This window comes from Trachymyrmex cornetzi, unplaced genomic scaffold (genome assembly GCF_001594075.2).
Source record: "Trachymyrmex cornetzi isolate Tcor2-1 unplaced genomic scaffold, Tcor1.1 scaffold39, whole genome shotgun sequence".
In the NCBI taxonomy this organism is placed as follows: Eukaryota; Metazoa; Arthropoda; class Insecta; order Hymenoptera; family Formicidae; genus Trachymyrmex; species Trachymyrmex cornetzi.
In genome coordinates, this window is record NW_017298640.1 from 153,808 (window position 1) to 174,056 (window position 20,249).

Below are 20,249 nucleotides of genomic sequence, written 5' to 3' on the forward strand. Positions count from 1 at the left end.
CCATTGCCATCAGCGGTCCATTCTAGATGTCGATGGTTCTAAGCCGTGGCAGACGGCCATTTCTATCTCTTTCCATTCAATGGTGTAATGGGAGAGAGAATGAGAGGGAGATTGGCCGTCTCCCACGGTCCCTCTCTCTCATTATTGTCGACCACATTTGATACGTTACTTAGATACGGATCGCGTAGTCCATTCTCTATGTCTTTGATACGAGCCAAATATTCATGTTAATAATAGCAAAATTATATCAATTGTCGATAATGTCAGCGTTCTCCAATTACCTCCGGGTTCTTGAGGCTTTTTTTATACCACCGAAAATTTGCCCAGGATTGACGGTCTTTAATAGTATCTCGTCGGTATTCAGAGTCATGACTTTGACATTACTGACATATGTGAAGATCAAGGACAGTGTTCCCCTTATATTTATTCTGCATAAAAACGAAATGTATGCATAGAAATCTCTTTAGTTATACTTCAAAAGTCTTTCACATGAAATACAAATAATTTCGTAAAGAAATTATTTAAGGATATATCCACACAACTTACATAGCTGCAAATGGATGCATAAAGAAAATTATCCAATCACATTTTACGTGCGTCTTTATAGGAGAAATGAGATTGGATAATTTTCTTTATGCATACGTTTATGCGGCTATGCAAGTTTGTGTGGGTATATCCTTACTACCGACGTGTCTACAGCGTCTACTGCTACTGTTCATTGTAGACGACGCTTTAGAGAACATTATCAACTATAAGTTCATACGAATAGTACTCACTGGTTTTGATCCCTCGCCTGGTATTCTTTCTTCATCCGCATCAGTGTCGCTAGCTGTTAACACTTGCTGCAATAATTGACCCTGCTCATCTCGATTTCCATACATCAAATCTGGCTCCTAGAAAAATTACAATCATAATCATATTTTATGGTTGCAAAAAACATTATATACATCATGTTTACTTCTATCCTGATGAATTACTGATCAAAAATGTTTCAGATAAACGTTTTACTGTCTGAAGGGAGACAAATAACGATAAAATCAATTTCCTTATTTCATCAACTCGCGAGTAGCCTAAATGCCGATCGGCGCAGAAGTTGGCGACGTAAAGGGCAGGAACAAAGTTGAAAATCGGCCGAAATATGCAAGTAAATCCCAGCACTGAACTACATTATCGTTTATACTTTAATTGTGGAAAAAGATTGTTTAATCTCTGTGTGTGTGTGTGTGTGTGTGTGTGTGTGTGTGTGTGCGCGCGCGCGCGCGCGCGCCTGCGTGCGTGCGCGCGCACGTGTGTGTGTGTGTAAAGGCAGTTAGAAAAATACTTATTTGAAAAATAGTCTATAAAACACACACGACTTTACAAATCTCTTAAATAATATATTGTGCACAAAAACAAAAAGAGAAAACATTGCAACATTGCACAATCATTTTATCAACCATGTCGTTACCTCATCCATGCCTGCAAGTTTCGTAATAACTTTGTACGCGTAACCTTGATTCACGAGAAACCGTTGACGTTTTCTGGAGTAATTCATTTCCATCGTATCTTGCGATACGAGCGTGTAAAAAAATGCATTATATTCCTCCGCAATTGCACCTAAATGATGAAAATTTTAATAACACGAACTTGTCTTCGAAATAAATAAATCATACCTTTTTTAGCTCTGAGAATGCGCCCTAATCGTTGTGCTTCTTGCCTTCTAGACCCACCATGGGATGAAATTTGAATCAAGACGTTAGCCTCTGGTAAATCAAAAGAAGTATCAGCTACTTTACTGACAAATATCGTATTCACTTTCATGTTAAATTTAAAATTTTGCAAGATTTGTATCCTTTCACTCTGAAAATAAAACATTAATCATTATGAGGAAGAAATAGTTACGCGAAATATAATTTCGCATACTCTAAAATCATTGTTGTGTGTTATTATTATATATGATTAATTTAATTGAATCAATTAACGTTTACCTGACTAGTAGGACCATAAATATATGGTTTATTCATTTTAATAGCATAATGTTTCAATGCGAATACGTTGTCAGAGAAAACGATTGTTTTATCGCCACGTCTTTCATGATATTGAATTAAATATTGGCAACAACGAAATTTATTTGGATTCATCACATATAATAACTGAAATTATAAAAAAATATAATATGCAGAGATACAATATAGATTAAAGTTATAAATTATGTAGATATAATAAAATTTAACCAGTTTTCGACTCATCTTGCAAACAAGATACTCCTTGTAAAATTCTGATGTCATAGGACACCAAACTTCCGCACATTGTACTCTTGCAATAAATCCTCTTTTTTGCAATTCCAACCAGTTAGCCTCGTATAATTTAGGACCAATTAAAAAATTTAGATCGGCAATTTTGTCATCCTCTCGTAAGAGTGTAGCCGTTAAACCTAACTTGCAATGAGACTGAACAATTGTTAATACTCTACGGAACATTTTTGCAGGAATAGTATGCACCTCTAAATAAAAATCAAATTTGTTACATGGAAACAAATATTACTTTGCTAAATAATTAGAATAATAAAATTTACCATCCAAGACCATAATACCCCATTCCTGTTCTTGAAGCCAATGCATCGTTTGCTCAGCTTCCCATGAACGTTTCTGAGTATGTGTGATCATAGAATAAGTAGTTATTAATATTCCACAACCCATAGGTTTATCTTTCACTTCGCTGGTGAAACGACAAATCATGGAATCGTCGGCAGTAGACCACATTTTAAATTGTTGCTTCCATTGTTCTACAGATACACCGGAATTACATAGCACTAGGGCACGTTTACGTACTGTACAACAAGCTGTCACTCCGACTAAACTTTTACCAGCGCCTGCGTTTAAGAAGATCCAAAATCGTTTACAGATATACAACCATAGTTCTTCTATTTACATCATATTTGAAATGGTTGGATTTTATCATGTACACTTACCACAAGGTAAGACTATTACTCCAGATCTAGCTCGTCCATTACCAAACATTTTCCTCAAACTTTTTTCTTGGTAAGGTCTTAATACAGCTGATGGCTTCAAGTCAATACTGATAATAAAATATTAGATGTTCGTTTAAATTTATATTTACTTATTTGATTAAGAACCACTTTTCAAAATACATTAATTTCATTGATTTACTTACTTTATATCAGGATTTATGCTATCATTGCGAAAATCATATTCTGCCAATAAAGGATGCTCCAATTCGATGCATCGTTTTTGTATAACTTCAATTTTTTCCTTTTTACCATAATAATACAGGTAATGTTGATATAAATATATTATATTATATTTTGTATAAACGTAAAATAACAGATATATACCTGATTCACTTCAAAACTAACTGTTTTTAATTCCTGATCTTCTTCTTCATCTTCATCTTCCTTGTCGATCTTATCGTAAAAAGCAGTTATATCTTCTGGAATGGCAGCTATTTCTGTTAATATTGGATCAGTTTCAGTCTCTGAATTCGTCTTACTAGGTACAGACGCATTTACAAGTGTTTTTGATCCAAACTATATCCAGACATAAAGGAATAAACAAGTATCTTATCTTACTATCAAAATTACTTGATAAATTATTAGCACGAATATTTCAACAGACCTGTGGAACTTTTATTTTCGCTTGAATATTCGTAACGATATCATTGGTTTCTGTATCTTCCACAAGCTTTCTTAATCGACACTCTTGAATTACTGGATCCTTTAATAACCGTTGCAACACTTCAGGAAATGGCGATTCAATGAAATATTTATTATGTTTTAGGACAAGTTTAACCTGTATGTAAAATATATAATATTTTATTAAACTAATTTTTTTCTCGACAATATTAAACATTTATTAAAAATTTTTATACTCACTTTTCCATAAGACAATGTACACAGTTTGATAAATTCAATTATACCGTCAGGAATACTAGTCTTACTCAATCTTTTTAAATACTCAATTATATCTTGTGTTTGTAGGCCTACACTAACCGCAGCATAAAGCGAATATGCAGTTAATTTATACTACAAAATAAAAGTATCTTATGTATTGTACAATCATGGATGGAATAGTTGCAATACTTTTCAATGAGTTTTGCAATGCAATCTGTTTACCGAGTGATTGATTCTTACTTATAGAACTGTAAGTAAAAGATCAATCGCTCTCAGTAAGCAGGCTGTATTCCGAAATCCATTAAAAGTATTGCAACTATTCTGTTCAGAACTGTATATTACTTGTTCTCTTTTTAATAAAATTTAAAGTTTTCTAGTTTTTGAATTTTTAATCTTACTTCGTGAATATGCTCAGGCCGACATACAGGTTCTGATATAGCTATTAAAAAATCATGAGCATGTTTATACACAGGAGAAAAGGATTCCAAAAAAATATGTCCATTTGGCGCCTAAGAAAATATAGAGATATTAAATTCAAACCCATGCTTTTGATTTAGTCTATTCAGAACTTAATTAGTTCCACAGTCCCGGTAATCACACGACATATAAAATGTACACTTGACATCCAAGACACTATCGTGTCTCTTAATTTTTTAATTTATTTTATAATAGTTTTATAAAATAAAATTAATTCTTTTGCCAAATTTTAGAAACGAATACTTACCACCCATAATGGTCTAGATGAACAATCTGATTTTAAAATCATTTGTGAGCGATAATCTTTTGCACCAAATTCATCCTCAATCGCGCACTCATCTTGTTTTTCTACATCATTTTTTGCCGCATCTGGTATACCATCTGTCTCACTGTCTATTGAATCGTCATCGTATTCATCATAATCGTCCTTGCGCTTCTTCAATTTACCTTTATTCGGTGCAATAGTATATAAAAACAAAACGTAGTATAAATAATTACTTTTCTTTTTATATAAATGTATATAATATATTAGTACATAAATATACATTAAAAAATTACATAAATATAATATTAATATAAAAATAAATTATGTAAAATTGAAAAATGTAACCAAATAGAAAAATTGAACAAAATACATATGTAAGTTATGTACTGTTATCTTTCTTGAAGCGCTTTGACGGACCCATTATATAGATACCGAAATTAAAAATTCGGTAATTATACAGAATACCTCCCCCACCTCCGATTTCGATAAAATTTGGCTCATTCAACGCGTTTTTGCATAAAATTAAAGAATCTGGCAGAAATAAGCGTCGCTCTGCTCCGCGAACCGAGATATTTAGCGTTAAAGTTGACGACTATTCAGGTTAGGAAATCTGTCAGCACTCAGCCCTACAACCCAGGGCTTCCAAACTGCTTCTTCTTCTTCTTATTCTTGTGTGAATGGCCCCGACTCTAGGCGTCGTCTACAATACACGGAGTAAGAAGTAAGAGTAAGAAATTGACCAATCACAGTCGAATGTGAGAAGAATAATCGACTGTGAAGGCCCGTCTACAATACACGGAGTAAGAAGAAGGGCTGTTACTCTTACTTCTTACTCCATGTATTGTAGCCTTTAGGCCCGGTCGGGTTTGCACCAACCTGGGTTGGATTAATGGCGTTTTGCGCTCTCTTATTGATAGAGCGTGTGACGTCAACCAATAGGAAAGATTAATCCAACCCAGGTTGGTGCAAACCCGATCGGGCCGAAAACGCTACATGTCTTTGGTTTACCCATACCTCTCAGGATAAGGTTTACGAACGTACCCTAGGATGCCACGTGCTTTAAGCCGGTTCTACATTAGTTGCAAGCCGATCGCTTTGTTGCGACAGCCAATCTGAAGCTTGCATTTTGAAATCAACGTTTCATATTGGCTGGATTCGGGGAGACGCTATTAGCGTTATTTCTGTCATTCTATCTTCATCGTCCATTAGAAGTGAGACAAGGATAGTACTACACAAATGGCGCTGATAGCACTCTGCCCAAACGCAGCCATTGACTGTCGCAACAAACTTGCGATCAGTTTGCAACTAATGTAAAACCAGCTTTAAGCACTTGCAATTATCATTCTTTATCGTCCATTAGACGTATAATAAGAATAGAAGTATTGAACTGCGCTGAAAGCGTTTATATATATATATATATATAAATCGATCACAGCCCTTGTATATTTCCACTATAATTTTAACTTTTAAGTAAACACAGTGAGTAATAAAACCTTTTTTTTAAAAATTACTTGGAATCATGTCAAAATATAACAAAATCAAGAACATTGAATCCGAGGCTCCACTTGTACATTGAAGTTTTCTTTAAAAGGTATTTCCAATATTATAATAGAGTCAGAAATTAAATAAGACAGGAAGATTTATTTAGACATTTTATTTGTCTTATTTTGCAATATTAACAAATTTTTATATATATCAAATATTTAAAATCTAGTATCTTCGATAAAATTGCATTTTCTTAAAAGACATAATTTTCTTAAAGAACTTCATAACACCATATTTCAGAGAATTTATCTTCATAATCAAGTAAGAAAGAAAATTTATTAAAATCTTGTTTTTTAAAAGGTTTTAACCACTTTTCTATCGAAATTCCGATTAGTAAAATTTTAAAAGTTGTTTCGATAGATGGACGAGTAACAAGCAGCGTTCCTGGTTTTATTGAAGTTCTCAAACATTTCCATATATCTATTTGTACATCTCTCGATAAATAAAATTCAAATGCATTATTAATGATAATAACATCGCTTTGCTCGATTATCTCTGGAACCTCTTCTATTCTTTTGTGCAAGATAGATATACGATTGTCCATTTTGAATTTACATACAGTTTCATTTTGGAGATTGCAGAATTCTTCATTCATTTCGACACCAATAATTCTTCTAGCATCTGTATATACATACGCCTGTAAAACAAAAGCATCAATATGATCAAAAAAATTGCTGTAAACAAAAATTTTCTTATCGCTTATATTCAGCAATTAATTTATTAATAATATTATCAGTTATGTGTACAATAATACATATTTCTAAATAATATTCTTACCCCATAAAGAACTGCACCTAATCTTGATCCTACGTCAAGTACAGTTTTGTTTTCTAAAGTAGGCAGTAGCACTTTAAATATAAAGTACAATCCATCCTGTGACATGGAGTGTGATAAATAAACTAAAATTATAAATATATTATATTTACATAACATAAATCATAAAAAAATAAAGAAAAAATTTAATTTTTATTTTACTTACTCAATGGTTGTATATTTCTAGATCTACAATTAGTGCAATAGTATTTTTCTAATTGATTACTATCTATAAGCTTATCAATATCTTCATCATTATAAAGGAACTCATCCATATGCAATGTGACACTAGGATCGCAATCTGAATTCTAAGACAAAAAATATATTTAATGTTATTTTGATATTTTTCAAAAATTAAACAGTTATTCTTTATATTCATTTATGACAAGACATACCTCTCCTGTTAAAGGAGTGATAAAATTTTCAGATGACAATATAGCATTAAATGGAATCTTTTGTTTAATATCAGAAGCAATTGAATTTAAAATAGACATTGACTCATCCATTAATTTTTTATTATTACATGCATCATCCCCTATTAACAATAATTTTAATAGGAAAAATTAATTTATTTTGATTGTGGGATTATTATGTCAAATAAAGTAATATAATTTGTTATTTTTAGTTTTATTATAAGATATTCATATACTTTATCACAATTGTAAAGAAACTAAAAGTTAATAAAAATTGAGTATAAAGAAAAATATAATTCATTAATCTATTTTAATCATATTATTTTATAACAAAATATAATAAAATTATATTTGTACATATAAAAAAAAATATAGCAAACCTGAATCATTATAAGCCATAGATGGTTTAAGTTTCCATTCTTTCATAATAAATGCTAAAAATTTTTGTTGATCAGTTGCGTTCAACGATCGCATCATTTCAACAAAACTTTGTTTTGCGTCATTTAAATCAATCGGTTTTTTACTCATTTTTTGTTTCACAAAAAGCAGTTTTAAAATTTTTCACCTATATATCTGCATATAAAATTTTTGTTATAATAATAATTTAAATCCAATATATTTGTATGTCTTCATAAAATATAAAACGTCTCAAATTATTATTCGCACATTTAAAACACGTGTTCTTCTTAAAGTTTTTCTTTCGGCAGAAAAGAATTTGCGTTCTGGACCTTGTCTTTGGCTTTAGGTTATGTGTGTCTAAGGGCCTGAGCACAATAGAGGAAGAGGAATTAGATATTAAAATTTCAACCTATCAGAAACTGATTACATCGGAATATATGGTTTCTGATAGGTTGAAATCTTAATATCTAATTCTTATTCCTCTATTGTGCGCAGGCCCTTAAGGCTTAAAAATCTGGTAATTATACAGAATACCTCCTCCACCTTCGATTTCGTTAAAATTTGGCTCATTCGACGCGTTTTTGCACGAAACGAAAGAATCTAGCAGAAATAAGCGTCGCTCTGCCCTGCGAACCAAGATATTTAGCGTTAAAGTTGACGACTATTCAGGTTAGGAAATCTGTCATACCGACTACATATAAGGTCTGTTTTTTATTGCTGCACTGTGTGTACTAGTTCAGAAAGTGCGGCAATAAAAAACAGACCTATAGTAGCACAAGTATGCTTTGTGACTTCTTGCGCATGCGTTTAGCTACTATTCCGTGCAATAGAGTGCACGAAATTTAAAATCAAGTTAAAAAATAAATTAGTTACTCATACAATGTTTCTATTATACATAGTTGTATTCCAAATAAATCAAAACCTATGTGGACAGAGGAATGTGTAAACAGTAATGCTTAGGTTCGGGGTGACGTAGCCGCCCCGAACAAAATAAAATTAACATATCTTAGCCGCTTGGAACCTAACCATTTAGAAGTTACAGCGTAGATAGTGTCCGCTTGGAATATTCTTAACCCGTGAAGACTGTTGGGTGTGAGAAAAATCTTCATGAGTTAAGAATATTCCAAGTGGACACTGTCTACGCTGTAACTTCTAAGCGGTTAGGCCCCAAGCAGCTATGATATGTTACTTTTATTTTGTTCGGGGCGGGGTGATCCCGATTGATCACGGCTCGATTAGATACCATCAATCACAGCGACCGGTGCTTAGGAGCTTTGTAGTCTCAAGCGCTGTGAGTGGCTCGTGTCCAATTGAGCCGTGTCCAACTGGGTGCCACCCCTATTAGGGTGATGTCACATGCTGTTTGCAAATTTCGCAAGCATATCTAAGAGAATAATTCTGTGATTGGCGATACGCGAATCCACTTACGCATCCGATTTGCGTCGTACAACGCTCTGCAACCAATCAGGAAACAGGATTCCAATGATACAAAGCAAAATCCATCGGAATCCTGTTTTCTGATTGGTTGCAGAGCGTCGTACGACGCACATCGGATGCAGTGTGAATCCAGCATTAGTACTTTACGATTTGCTACCGCATGAACCGTTTCCGCATGAACCATTCCATGTAACTTCAGCCTCAACCACACTGTTGTGGAAGTTATGTGCGACAGCCCTTATGCTGGATTACACTGCATCCGATTTGAGTCGTACGACGCTCTTCAACCAATCAGAAAACAGAATTCCGATGATACGAAGCAAAATCCATCGGAATCCTGTTTTCTGATTGGTTGCATCCAGAAGCACGACCGCTCACTGAGCGCTCGGTGAGCTCTTGCATCTGATTGTCATATTCCATTAGATCGAAAAATATAGACCAAACAGATACAAGAGCTCAATGAGCGCTCAATGAGCGGTCGTGCTTCTGGATGCACCTATTGGTTGCAAAGCGTCGTACGACGCACATCGGATGCAGTGTGAATCCAGCAATAAAGCGGCGGGTCCGGTTCACAACGCTGTCGATTGAAGCCTACTTTTCATTTCCGAGTTTGATCTCCTACTTTCTTATTCTGTGGGCAATACGGTATCCTTATTTGTCTATATTCATTTTAATGCAAAAAATGGCGGATTGTGAGGGTGCGTTTTGTATTTCTCTAGACTCAGTTGCATGTGTGTTGTGTGCTTGGAAGTAAAATAATATCGATTAAATATTAAAAACATTCTGTATTACATGATATAACATCATATGACATATAATATAGGACGTTTTTTAATGAAATTTCCATTTATCATGTTAAAAAATCGACGAGCCATTCACAATAATGATTTTTGAACTTTGTTTCTACTTTATTTTTAGAGGGCATAGAGGATATCGATCGTCCACCACTTGTTCTGAAGGTTGATCCACCTGAGGAGTTACTGGAAGATTCTACCGAAGACTCAACGATTAACAATTCAACAGCACCAACTGATCAGGATACACATGTTTATGGTATGTGTGTGTTGTTCTAAAATATTTATATAATTTCTCGTATAATTATCTCGTTGGCAAATGCATGTAACAATTAAGAATAATTATTTACCATACAACGAGATATTTAGTCATAGAATATGATAAATTGATGGATTTTGCAGATGAAACCAAACACTGTACAGCAGAGTCTAATGACCAAGAATCCACTTCAGCAGCTATTAAGTCTCTTAATAAGAAACATTGTAAGTTTGTATGATTTAATAAGAAAATGTAATGTGACATTTTCATTGTGTATTATTCAGTATATATTATATGTTTGTAGGTTCTGTGCTAGCTGTTTCAAAACTAGAAAATTCATTTGGTATTAATGAACCTTTGAATCCTGTAATTAGCAAATCTAAGTCGTCTATACTGAGACCATCACAATTAAGTGTGATAACCAATAGTTCTATGGGTACTACTGACAAAACTGTTTTACAACCTGCAAAATTTCGCAATCCATTTACAAAAACTAGTGACAATTCTGTAGGTGAGGATGAGTCCATAACGAAGAGCAATAAAACCGAAACGACTAAAGATTCTAAAAGTGAAGAAAAATCTACAGAAGATGTAAAATTGAAATTTTTGCCTTTGGGTGCGAGCACTAAGGAGAATGAAAATAATATAAATAATTCTGTGGCATCCAGTACATCCACTCCTAGTTTTGTATTTGGTCAGAATTTAAAAGAACGTGTTACTGTTTCAAATGATATAGAAAGTTCAAATAATTCAGAGAAAAATGAAATGAGAAGCGAAGAAAGTCATGAAAATGGATCTGAACTTCTATTCTCAAATGCAGCTGCAAATTGTCGTACTATGGTAAGGCCAGGTTTATCATTGACTCAAGCAGCACAGGTATTGGAAGAAGCTAATCGTGCGAACAAAAGAAAATATAATCAAGTAACATTATTAACTGGTGAAGAAGGAGAAACAAATGTTCTTCAGATAAATTGCAAATTATTTGCCTTTGATAAGGTGTGTAGACCTCGAGAGTAATACATTTTTTAATATTTGAAGTAATTTATATTGAACAGTTTAAATTAAATTTTACAAATTCATATGATTTGTAATGATACAAGTCCCTACTGAACATAAAATTTCAATTGGTATAAAATAATACAAATTTAAATTTTATATTCAGTAGGACCTTGTATCACTACAGGTTATTCCATCTAATACTAACAGACTATTCCAATGCTGAATATCAATCGCTGATAAAAAAGAAAAAGAAAATCAATATCAGTCTTCAAATATAATTAAATTTTATAAATAATGAATACTCAATATAAATTGTATTACATATGCATTAAGGGGATCCTAAAGATCTGTATTACCGACTTAAACACGTATAATTTTTGTATAACGAATACTCTTTTTCTCTTTCACGGATTGGAAAATCCTTTTCCAGGATTAAAGTATATGCATTACGTGTGTGTGAAGTAGAGTCTACGCTGAGAATGATCAAAAATTTCGAAATCAATATATTTTTTACCATTTCTTAGTGTAACATGGCGTCTCAGCTGTCAAGTCGTAACAACATTTGTTTGATATGAAAGCTTTGCAACCCGAACGTACGAAATAATAGTTCCCAAACACGTAATTTGCACGAACATACAACGTCGAATTCTTAGAATTAGATTTAGACGCTTTATCGCGACGAATTCGTTGTACGAAAATTGACACGTATGTGTGACTGCGTGTATCATAGGCTGCGTGAGATATTGCTGTGGTAGTATAAAAAGACATGTCGATGTGCGGCGCGCGGCGCGGCATCTAGTGATTTTTCGGAGTTCGAGCTTTGCTTTAGGATCCCCTTAAATTATACTAATTTAATACTAATTTCATAGTTGCTATATGTTGTAGAGTACTAGCAGTTGGCAAGAGAGGGGAAGAGGTATGTTAAGACTCAATGATCGAGATGAAGAATCTCGTTTAGTCGGCCGTACTGCTGGAACACAACGTTTGATCTTGAATACAAAAGTATGGCCGGGTATGACTGCAGAACGTGCTGGATCTAAATCATTAAGATTAACTGCTATGGATGTTCACGGGGATATTCGAATCTTTATTGTACAAGCGGCACCTAAAGAAGTCGATCAACTGCACAGTCTTTTACTACAGCGACTTAAACGCGCGCAAGACCGCCATCCTAAGAAATTGGCAACGGACCATTGACAGCCATTGACAATTCTGGCGAGGCATTAAGCATCAGCTTAATTTGTGCAACATAGAGGTCATTAAGATATGAAAGGAGTTAAATTCTTCAGAAATATTAATAAGACTATTTAGTATGCGCAATAGAATGGCTATGATTTGTGCCTTCCTCCAGAAGTTGCAGCTTTCAGTAGTTGCACCAGTATTTATTAAGAGGAGATTAAGTTGTGGCACTTAATACGAGTTTGACGCTCTTGTACACATTAGATTGTTTTTTTTTTAAGAATATAAAACCTGTTTATATCCTTGTGAATCGATATATATTCCCTTTTTTTATTTGAAATTTAATGTCATTTTAAATAAAAGGGCGTTTTCAAAAAAACAGATTAAAGAACATAATATTAATTCTATGTTATAACAAATTTTAACATAAATTGCAATTAGTAATTACGATTCTTTAAAAAAATCTCAAGAATTTTAAAGCGTTTATATATAGGGTGTTCAGCATAACAGTTTGCATGATTTTTCAGACACTTCCAACAGTTAAGAAAAACAGTTGAAAGATGAATATTCATCTATTTTATGCAGGCTACAGCATGCGATAAAAGAATTAAACGAAATTTTTGTTATAAAAGATCAAAGTCTTCTTGAATTTTTTAAATAGTACCATACAATTTTTTTATATAATATTGTAGGGGTCTTCAAGACAAATTCAAATCACTATCGAAGTGTCACTTTTATTCATGTTTTATTGATTTTATTGCATATTTTATTACATAAGTACATAATATGTATGTATCATAAGTATCCATTAGCAAAGGATATTATAACCTTAAATTAATAAAGAAAAGATGTAACTTATGTAAGCAAATATTCAAATTGCTTGCCTCCTTCTGCAAAACTAAACTTTTGCTCGTTTCCAAAAGTTACTATGCATAGCAGCTATTATACTATTTTGATCCAAAGTTGCATAATCTGTAATTATTGTTTCCCAAAGATCTCAAACATTATTTATTAGTGTTTGATATACAAAACATTTCAAATGTCTCCATGAGAAAAATCCAGGGGATAAATCTAGTGTGCCAGCTATTGGACTAGTCCATATGTACTTGTAATATGATAATGCAAAGATATCCTGAAGATAATTTTGAACCATTCATGCATTATGAGCTGGACTATTTTTTTTTAACCCTCGGAAGTGTCTGAAAAATCGTTACAATGAACACTACGTGCGTACGTATATACATGGTGTATCTGAAATAACGCCCATTAATCATATAGTGCTATTCCTAATAAAAAACCAAGTCAAACCATTTTGCATTTTTCACAATACTTCTTTTAGTTATCCAATGAACAAAACGTTTAAATTGACGTATAAGATAACTTTAAGATATCCAAAGTTATCTTTAAAGGGATCCTAAAATCCTGTTTTACCATGATATTACATTTTAAGAGAAATCTCCGAATTGGCTTCATGGATTGCAAAATTTTTTTTTTACAGAATTAAAGAATACACGAAAAGAAATCCCGGAAAACATGATTTCACAAGAAAATCGAAAAAAAAATTAAATTCACTTTCTGGCATGTACAGCTGTCATCTGAGGTTAACATTTGCTTGAATAAAAGTTTTACAACTTATAGATTGAAAATAAGCGTGAAGCGGGATTCAGATTACTTGAACGAACAATACTGAGTTTGTGGAATTAAGATTTAAAGCGCAGAAAAAAAAATTTCTCCTAAAACAAAATTACAATTGCTTTGCAAGAACTTGTTTTTTCCTCTTTTACAGATTCAAAAATCCTTTTCCAGGATTAAAGTATACATATTAATACGTGTCTGTGAGGTGTAATTTATTCCGAGAACGACCAAAAATTTCGAAATTAAAATCTTAAGAAACAATTTTTTTCGTTTTCGGTATAAACTCCACCTCACAGGCACGTATTAATGCGTATACTTTAATCCTAGAAAAGGATTTTCGAATCTGTAAAAGAGAAAAAGTAATTGTTATACAAAAATTATAATTAATCGGTAATACAGACGGCTTTAGAATCCCTTTAAGAGTTCTTTAAGAAATATCTTCAAAATATTTCACAAGGAACACTGAAAGATATTTTAAAATTGTCTTATACATCGATTTTATCTATTTACTCGGCAATCTTTAGAAATTAATATCTCGTTAATTATTGTGAAAATTGTAAAATGGTAGAGGACTTTTTGACTCTGTTTTTTATTAGGAATAGCACTATATATGATTGTGGGCGTTATTTCAGATACACCCTGTATACAGGGTGTTCCCGATCTACCTCTCGTGAGCAGGTAGAGCGAACTGAACTGAGTTGAAAAGTCCTGTACCATTTTGCAATTTTCGCAATACTTTGGAGATATTAATGTTTAAAGATCACTGAATAAACTCGTATCCGCTTAGGCTGTCGCGAAATATACACTTATTGATCGTGATCGCTTGTTGCTCGGGGAGGAGGAACTGCTTGGTGGGCGCGCCAATTGAGTTCACGCTTAGTATGCGGGGATTAGTCCCTGCGCGATCAACCGCGATCAATGAGCGTATACTTGGCGATAGTCCGCGCGAATACATGCTTATTTGATGATCTTTAAAAATTAATATCTCCTAAAGTAATATAAAAATAGCAAAATAGTAAAGGATTTGTCTACTCGGTTTAGTCCGCTCTACCTGCTCCATGAAAGGTGATCCCATAGGTCGAAAATCCTGTATATATTATTGAATTATGCGTAATTGCGTATTATAGGCATCGTTTTTGTTTAGAATGGGTAATTTGTTACATCAAACTGTACTTTTATTTAAATAAATAATTTGAATATGTATAATTTATCATTAAAAAGTATATGAGAACGGTTGGGTATGAGTTACAGTATTTATAGCATATAATATTACCATTACTTGTACTTTGATTTATATTTAAAAGTTTGTGGAAATGTACAATATAACGGCATCATTATTATTTATATTATAATTATTATAATTATAAGTACATGTTTTATTTTACATGTAAATAAAATCCTCATTGTAGTTCTAATTGTGTTTCCTAATTTTATTCTTTGCGCTACAAGAACAGGTTCTTCTAGCGATTTTGACTGAGATGCACTAATGTGCACTACACCAGGGCTGGGTTCGGACATCGGAGAGACGCTATTAGCGCTATTTGTCACTGGGTGCAGTCAGTACTACAACTACGATTGCTTACTGAGCGCTCAATGAGCTCTTGTATCTGTTTGGTCTATATTTTTAGTTCTAACGGAATATGCCAATCAGATGCAAGAGCTCACTGAGCGCTTAATGAGTGAATGGGTGCATCCAGAAGCACGACCGCTCACTGAGCGCTTAGATCGAAAAATATAGACCAAACAGATACAAGAGCTCAATGAACGCTCAATGAGCGGTCGTGCTTCTGGATGCACCTATTGTAATACTGAATGCACCCGGGAGGGCTCCGATTGCACACATCGCATATTGCACACATGTATCGCTGATTGGCCAATTTAAAAATAAAATAATCTCATTGGCAAAACAGTGAAAAATTACTAGGCACCAGTTGATATGAGTGGTGTGTACAATCAGAACTGTAGGCAAACGGGATCCTCCCAATGCACCCATTGTCATTCTATCTTCATCGTTCATTAAACGTGAATCAAGGATAGTATGGCTGATATTCATAGAGCACTAGAAATCAAAGACGGATCACACAGTCCATTCTCTATTAGCGTTTTCGGCCCGATCAGATATGTGGTGAGGGTACTTATTAGGGTGCAAGCTTTCCCCCTTTATGTTATTCTGACGCGCTTGAGTAAATCCCAAAATCCCCGCTTGGTCTCCCCTACTATAAGGGCCACTTTCACCAAGTCAATAACTTAACTAGGCCGGTTAGTCCATCGGAATTAACCAATCGCCATTCGTCTTCAAACAAAATGACAAATGCGATTGGTCAATTCCGATGGACTAACCGGCTTAGTTAAGTTAACTGACCTTGATGAAAGTGGCCCTAAGTCATAATCGGTGAAGTTGGCCAATAGCCAACTTGAACAACTTGGTTAAGACTGGTTAAGACTTCTGACGTTCTGACTTGCGGCTTATTGTAGAAGGCCTATTATAGATACTATAGATAGTTAAAATAACTGATACGCGTTGATTCGTATTACCTGATAGTATCGCCATTGGCTGCATTCGGGAACGTCGCTCGGATGCCACCGATGCCTCGGATCACCGACGAGATATTATTAAAGACCGTCAACCCTGGGCAAATTTTCGACGGTATAAAAAGGGCCCCAAGGGCCCGGAGATAATTCAAGAACGCTGACATTACCGACAATTGATATAAATTTGCTATTATTAACATAAATATTTGGCTCATGCATTATTAAATTCATGATTTTTTATTACATTAATGTTCCATAAAGAAATATACATACTTGTAAAGCTGTAATATTCTATATATTGCAAAAAAAATTACAATTTTTTCTCTGCAATTATCATCTTTATTGATAATCAAACTTTGATGATAACACTAAAATCTCAATTTTAAAGAAAAATCGATTATTATTGTGTTATAAATGCATAAATACATCTGCTAAACTAATAAATCATAAAATTAGTACATTATTATCAGTTTTTAACTCTTAATCACTTCAATATTCACAAGGACGCGAACTCCTGTAAGGATGTCGGTCTTTAATAGTATCTCGTCGGTGCTCGGATTTATCATCTGTCCTTGTTTAACATCTAATGTTAAGGCCCGTCTACAATACACGGAGTAAGAAGTAAGAGTAAGAAATTGACCAATCACAGTCGATTATTCTTCTCACATTCGACTGTGATTGGTCAATTTCTTATTCTTACTTCTTACTCCGTGTATTGTAGATGACGCCTTAAACAAGGACAGATAATGAATCCGAGGGGGTGATCCCGATTGATCACGGCTCGATTGGACACCAATCACAGCGACCGGTGTTTAGGAGCTTTGTAGTCTCAAGCGCTGTGAGTGGCTCGTGTCCAATTGAACCGTGTCCAACTGGGTGCCACTCCATCGGAGGCATCCGAGCGACGTTTCCGAACGTAGTCATTGTCGCCAATGTCGCCATATGTAAAAAAAATACAGTGGCCACGGGTTCTTTCCCTCAAAACGTGGAAAGAATCGTTTTTCGTTCCCGTTCTTTCCCGGGTTTTTTCCCTGGTTCTTTCCCGGTTCCTTCCCTCCCTCGCTCAACACTAGCCCTCCATTTGATGCAATATTGCAAGCAAATTAGGAACATACAAACTGTAGTAGAGTAACTTTACAGTAACTTTGCGGTAATTATAACAATAATTGTGATAAAAATGTTTGATTATGGCAATATTTTAGCAAAATTAGCAATTTTGCTTATCATCAAAAGTACAAATGTTAATTTGGCAACATTATAACAACGTGCAAGTAAAATTTTATTTAGCAAATGATTTTGCCATCATCATGGGTGCTTTCCATTTAATGACACAAGTCAACACAAGTGTCGTTCTATCTTTGTCACTCTCTGAATGTCAACAAGGATAGAACGACGCTTGTGTCGATTTGTGTCGACTTGTGTCATCAAATGGAAAGCACCCCATATTACAGCGAGTATCAACAAATAAATTATACTGCTTTGCTTTTGCACGAAATTTTATCTAGGTAATACAGAAATCGATAGGTTAACGTTTTACAGTGTAAAATGGTTTTAATATGCACCAGTGCACACTAGTGTTTCCAGTTGAAATCATCGATTTTGCTTGGCAATTTTGTATTTTGCGTCTTTTGCTCATTGAATGAATGAAACAAGAGTAAGGCAAAGAACTTACAATTTTGTGGAATTAAAAATCTATAAGGGACTCCGCACAATATAAAAGGAACAGAGAATAAAGAATAAGAATTTCAACCTATATCAGAAATTGTGTATTCCACAATACATAATTTCTCATAGGTTGAAATTCTTATTCTCTGTTCTCTGTTCCCTGTTCCTTTTATTGTGCGGAGCCCTTAACAGTCAAAGTTGGACCTTTGATGCTTAAGGGGATTTTAACCCGGTATTCATAGTCGATTCTTATTTCAAGACCGTCTTAAGTAATACTTAAGACGGTCTTGAATATAAGATCCGACTATGAATACCGGCATCTGATTGATTCGTGACTTCTTAAGACCGTTCTTAAGATGGTCTTGAATATAAGATCTAACTATGAATACCGGCATTATTAAAGTGAAGCCTGAACTCCGACAAAATTACAAGTAGAGATCGCTGTTTTTCCAGCACATTGACTACGTTTACACGGCTCGATTTACGCCGAAGTTATAACATCAATGTTATAACTACTGACGTTAGATGCCGTGTAAACGCTATTTTAAGACGGAGTTATTACTTCGATGTAGTAACTCAAAGTCATTTGATGAAGAGGCTTAGAGTTATAATATCGACATAAAAAGGACGTCTAAACGACGTCGGTGGTTATAACTTCGACGTAAATCGAGCCGCGTAAACACATAGATTAAAAAAATAAGATAAAAATATGGAAACGAAGAAGCGCGAAAGTTGGAAAACCGAGGAAACTCGATATAGTAGAAATTAACATCAACGTTCCTGAACGTGTAAACGCGACATCACATGATTGGCTAGGGGTGATCCCGATTGATCACGGCTCGATTGGACACCACCAATCACATCGACGGTGCTTAGGAGCTTTGTAGTCTCAAGCGCTGTGAGTGGCTCGTGTCCAATTGAGCCGTGTCCAACTGGGTGCCATCCGATTGGCTACTACGTCGAGGCCAATTATTGCCGCGTCTTCTGAATAGAAACAACACAAGTGAAACATCATAACTTCAAAGCCGTAATCATAGTTGCAAGTTTTCGTCCCGTCAAAAGATTGCGATTAACGCGCCTTATCTTTATACCAATCAACGGGAAGATGCATAGTCACGTAATTTATCGTTTGCCTCGTTGCCAATTATTTTATCGCTTTTTAGAGTTTTATATTATGACTAAAAGTTTTATACGTGCAATGGCCTTTAAATCTTTTACAACGAAAAAGAGATGAGTATTGTGAAGAAATATGAGATTTATATTAACCAACAATACCAGCGGATAATTCTAATATTTAACTAGAATGAGGAGAAACATCAATTATTTGTTTATATCTAAATAAAAAATTGAACAATTTTCTGAAACCTATTTTTATTTAAAATAAGTCATATCAGTTATCATTTTTATTTTATTTATATAATATAATAATTACTTATTAAGTTTATATATTTTTATTACTCAAATACTTATTTTGTTGCCTAATATTAAGTATAACTATAATAACATTAATTAGAGGCTATAGTTATAAAAAAACTGAAATGGTAAAATCCGAAATGTTATAAATTTATAAATGTATACTGAAATGTATGTTCATATATCAAAATATAAATAAAATTATTAAAATATTTTGTATTTCCTATTTAAAACGTTTATTTAAAATACATATTTCTTATTTTATATTTTGAGTTATTATAGTTTTTGAAATGTAGTTTTTACTTAAAATAAAAAATAGATTTCAAGAACTTCTTTTAAATATAAAATAAGTTATTTTAAATAAATTTTTGAGAACAATTTCTTATTTAAAATAAAAATATTCTTCAAAAAGAAATTTAAAATAAAAAAGCAAGCTATTTTGACATTTTTTAAATAAAAGTTATTATATATTTTAAATAAATAAAATGCATTCCAGAGTCCTATTTCTTATTTTATATTTTTAATAATTTTTTGC

General features: G+C 33.6%; 3 protein-coding genes and 1 long non-coding RNA gene across 6 annotated transcripts in view; 2 read left to right on the forward strand and 2 right to left on the reverse strand.

Moving 5' to 3' along the window:
- Nucleotides 1-5,133, reverse strand: part of hay (ATP-dependent DNA helicase hay) — a 7,059-nt gene extending 1,926 nt beyond the window's left edge. The window contains exons 1-14 of the mRNA XM_018511969.1: nucleotides 5,019-5,133; nucleotides 4,614-4,813; nucleotides 4,288-4,398; nucleotides 3,872-4,021; nucleotides 3,615-3,788; nucleotides 3,335-3,526; nucleotides 3,154-3,251; nucleotides 2,951-3,057; nucleotides 2,555-2,851; nucleotides 2,214-2,482; nucleotides 1,968-2,132; nucleotides 1,653-1,839; nucleotides 1,448-1,596; nucleotides 777-893 (exon numbers count right to left, since the gene is read on the reverse strand). Coding sequence (XP_018367471.1) covers nucleotides 777-893; nucleotides 1,448-1,596; nucleotides 1,653-1,839; nucleotides 1,968-2,132; nucleotides 2,214-2,482; nucleotides 2,555-2,851; nucleotides 2,951-3,057; nucleotides 3,154-3,251; nucleotides 3,335-3,526; nucleotides 3,615-3,788; nucleotides 3,872-4,021; nucleotides 4,288-4,398; nucleotides 4,614-4,813; nucleotides 5,019-5,052 — 2,250 coding nt within the window. The 5' untranslated portion in view covers nucleotides 5,053-5,133. The remainder of the gene's footprint in view (nucleotides 1-776; nucleotides 894-1,447; nucleotides 1,597-1,652; nucleotides 1,840-1,967; nucleotides 2,133-2,213; nucleotides 2,483-2,554; nucleotides 2,852-2,950; nucleotides 3,058-3,153; nucleotides 3,252-3,334; nucleotides 3,527-3,614; nucleotides 3,789-3,871; nucleotides 4,022-4,287; nucleotides 4,399-4,613; nucleotides 4,814-5,018) is intronic.
- LOC108763988 (uncharacterized) lies at nucleotides 330-2,846 on the forward strand. Its single transcript, XR_001940251.1, has 3 exons — nucleotides 330-445; nucleotides 996-1,144; nucleotides 2,771-2,846. It is a non-coding gene; the product is annotated as an uncharacterized LOC108763988 (long non-coding RNA).
- Nucleotides 5,134-6,387: 1,254 nt separating the features above from the next.
- On the reverse strand, nucleotides 6,388-8,421 carry LOC108763967 (uncharacterized). 2 transcript variants are annotated; one of them, XM_018511932.1, is made up of 6 exons: nucleotides 8,336-8,421; nucleotides 7,783-7,975; nucleotides 7,385-7,524; nucleotides 7,156-7,297; nucleotides 6,954-7,075; nucleotides 6,388-6,813 (listed from the first exon to the last, which is right to left on the reverse strand). In XM_018511932.1, exons 2-6 carry the CDS (start codon nucleotides 7,928-7,930, stop codon nucleotides 6,388-6,390), a joined length of 978 nt encoding a protein of 325 aa, XP_018367434.1. In that variant the 5' UTR covers nucleotides 7,931-7,975; nucleotides 8,336-8,421. The 2 variants fall into 2 exon arrangements, with proteins under 2 accessions (XP_018367434.1, XP_018367435.1); XM_018511933.1 differs by having other exon boundaries at nucleotides 8,345-8,359.
- Nucleotides 8,422-9,859: 1,438 nt separating this feature from the next.
- Nucleotides 9,860-12,793, forward strand: RanBP3 (ran-binding protein 3). 2 transcript variants are annotated; one of them, XM_018511929.1, is made up of 5 exons: nucleotides 9,860-9,936; nucleotides 10,157-10,291; nucleotides 10,435-10,515; nucleotides 10,596-11,287; nucleotides 12,176-12,793. In XM_018511929.1, exons 1-5 carry the CDS (start codon nucleotides 9,912-9,914, stop codon nucleotides 12,485-12,487), a joined length of 1,245 nt encoding a protein of 414 aa, XP_018367431.1. In that variant the 5' UTR covers nucleotides 9,860-9,911; the 3' UTR covers nucleotides 12,488-12,793. The 2 variants fall into 2 exon arrangements, with proteins under 2 accessions (XP_018367431.1, XP_018367432.1); XM_018511930.1 differs by having other exon boundaries at nucleotides 10,157-10,285.
- The last annotated feature ends 7,456 nt before the right edge of the window (nucleotides 12,794-20,249 follow it).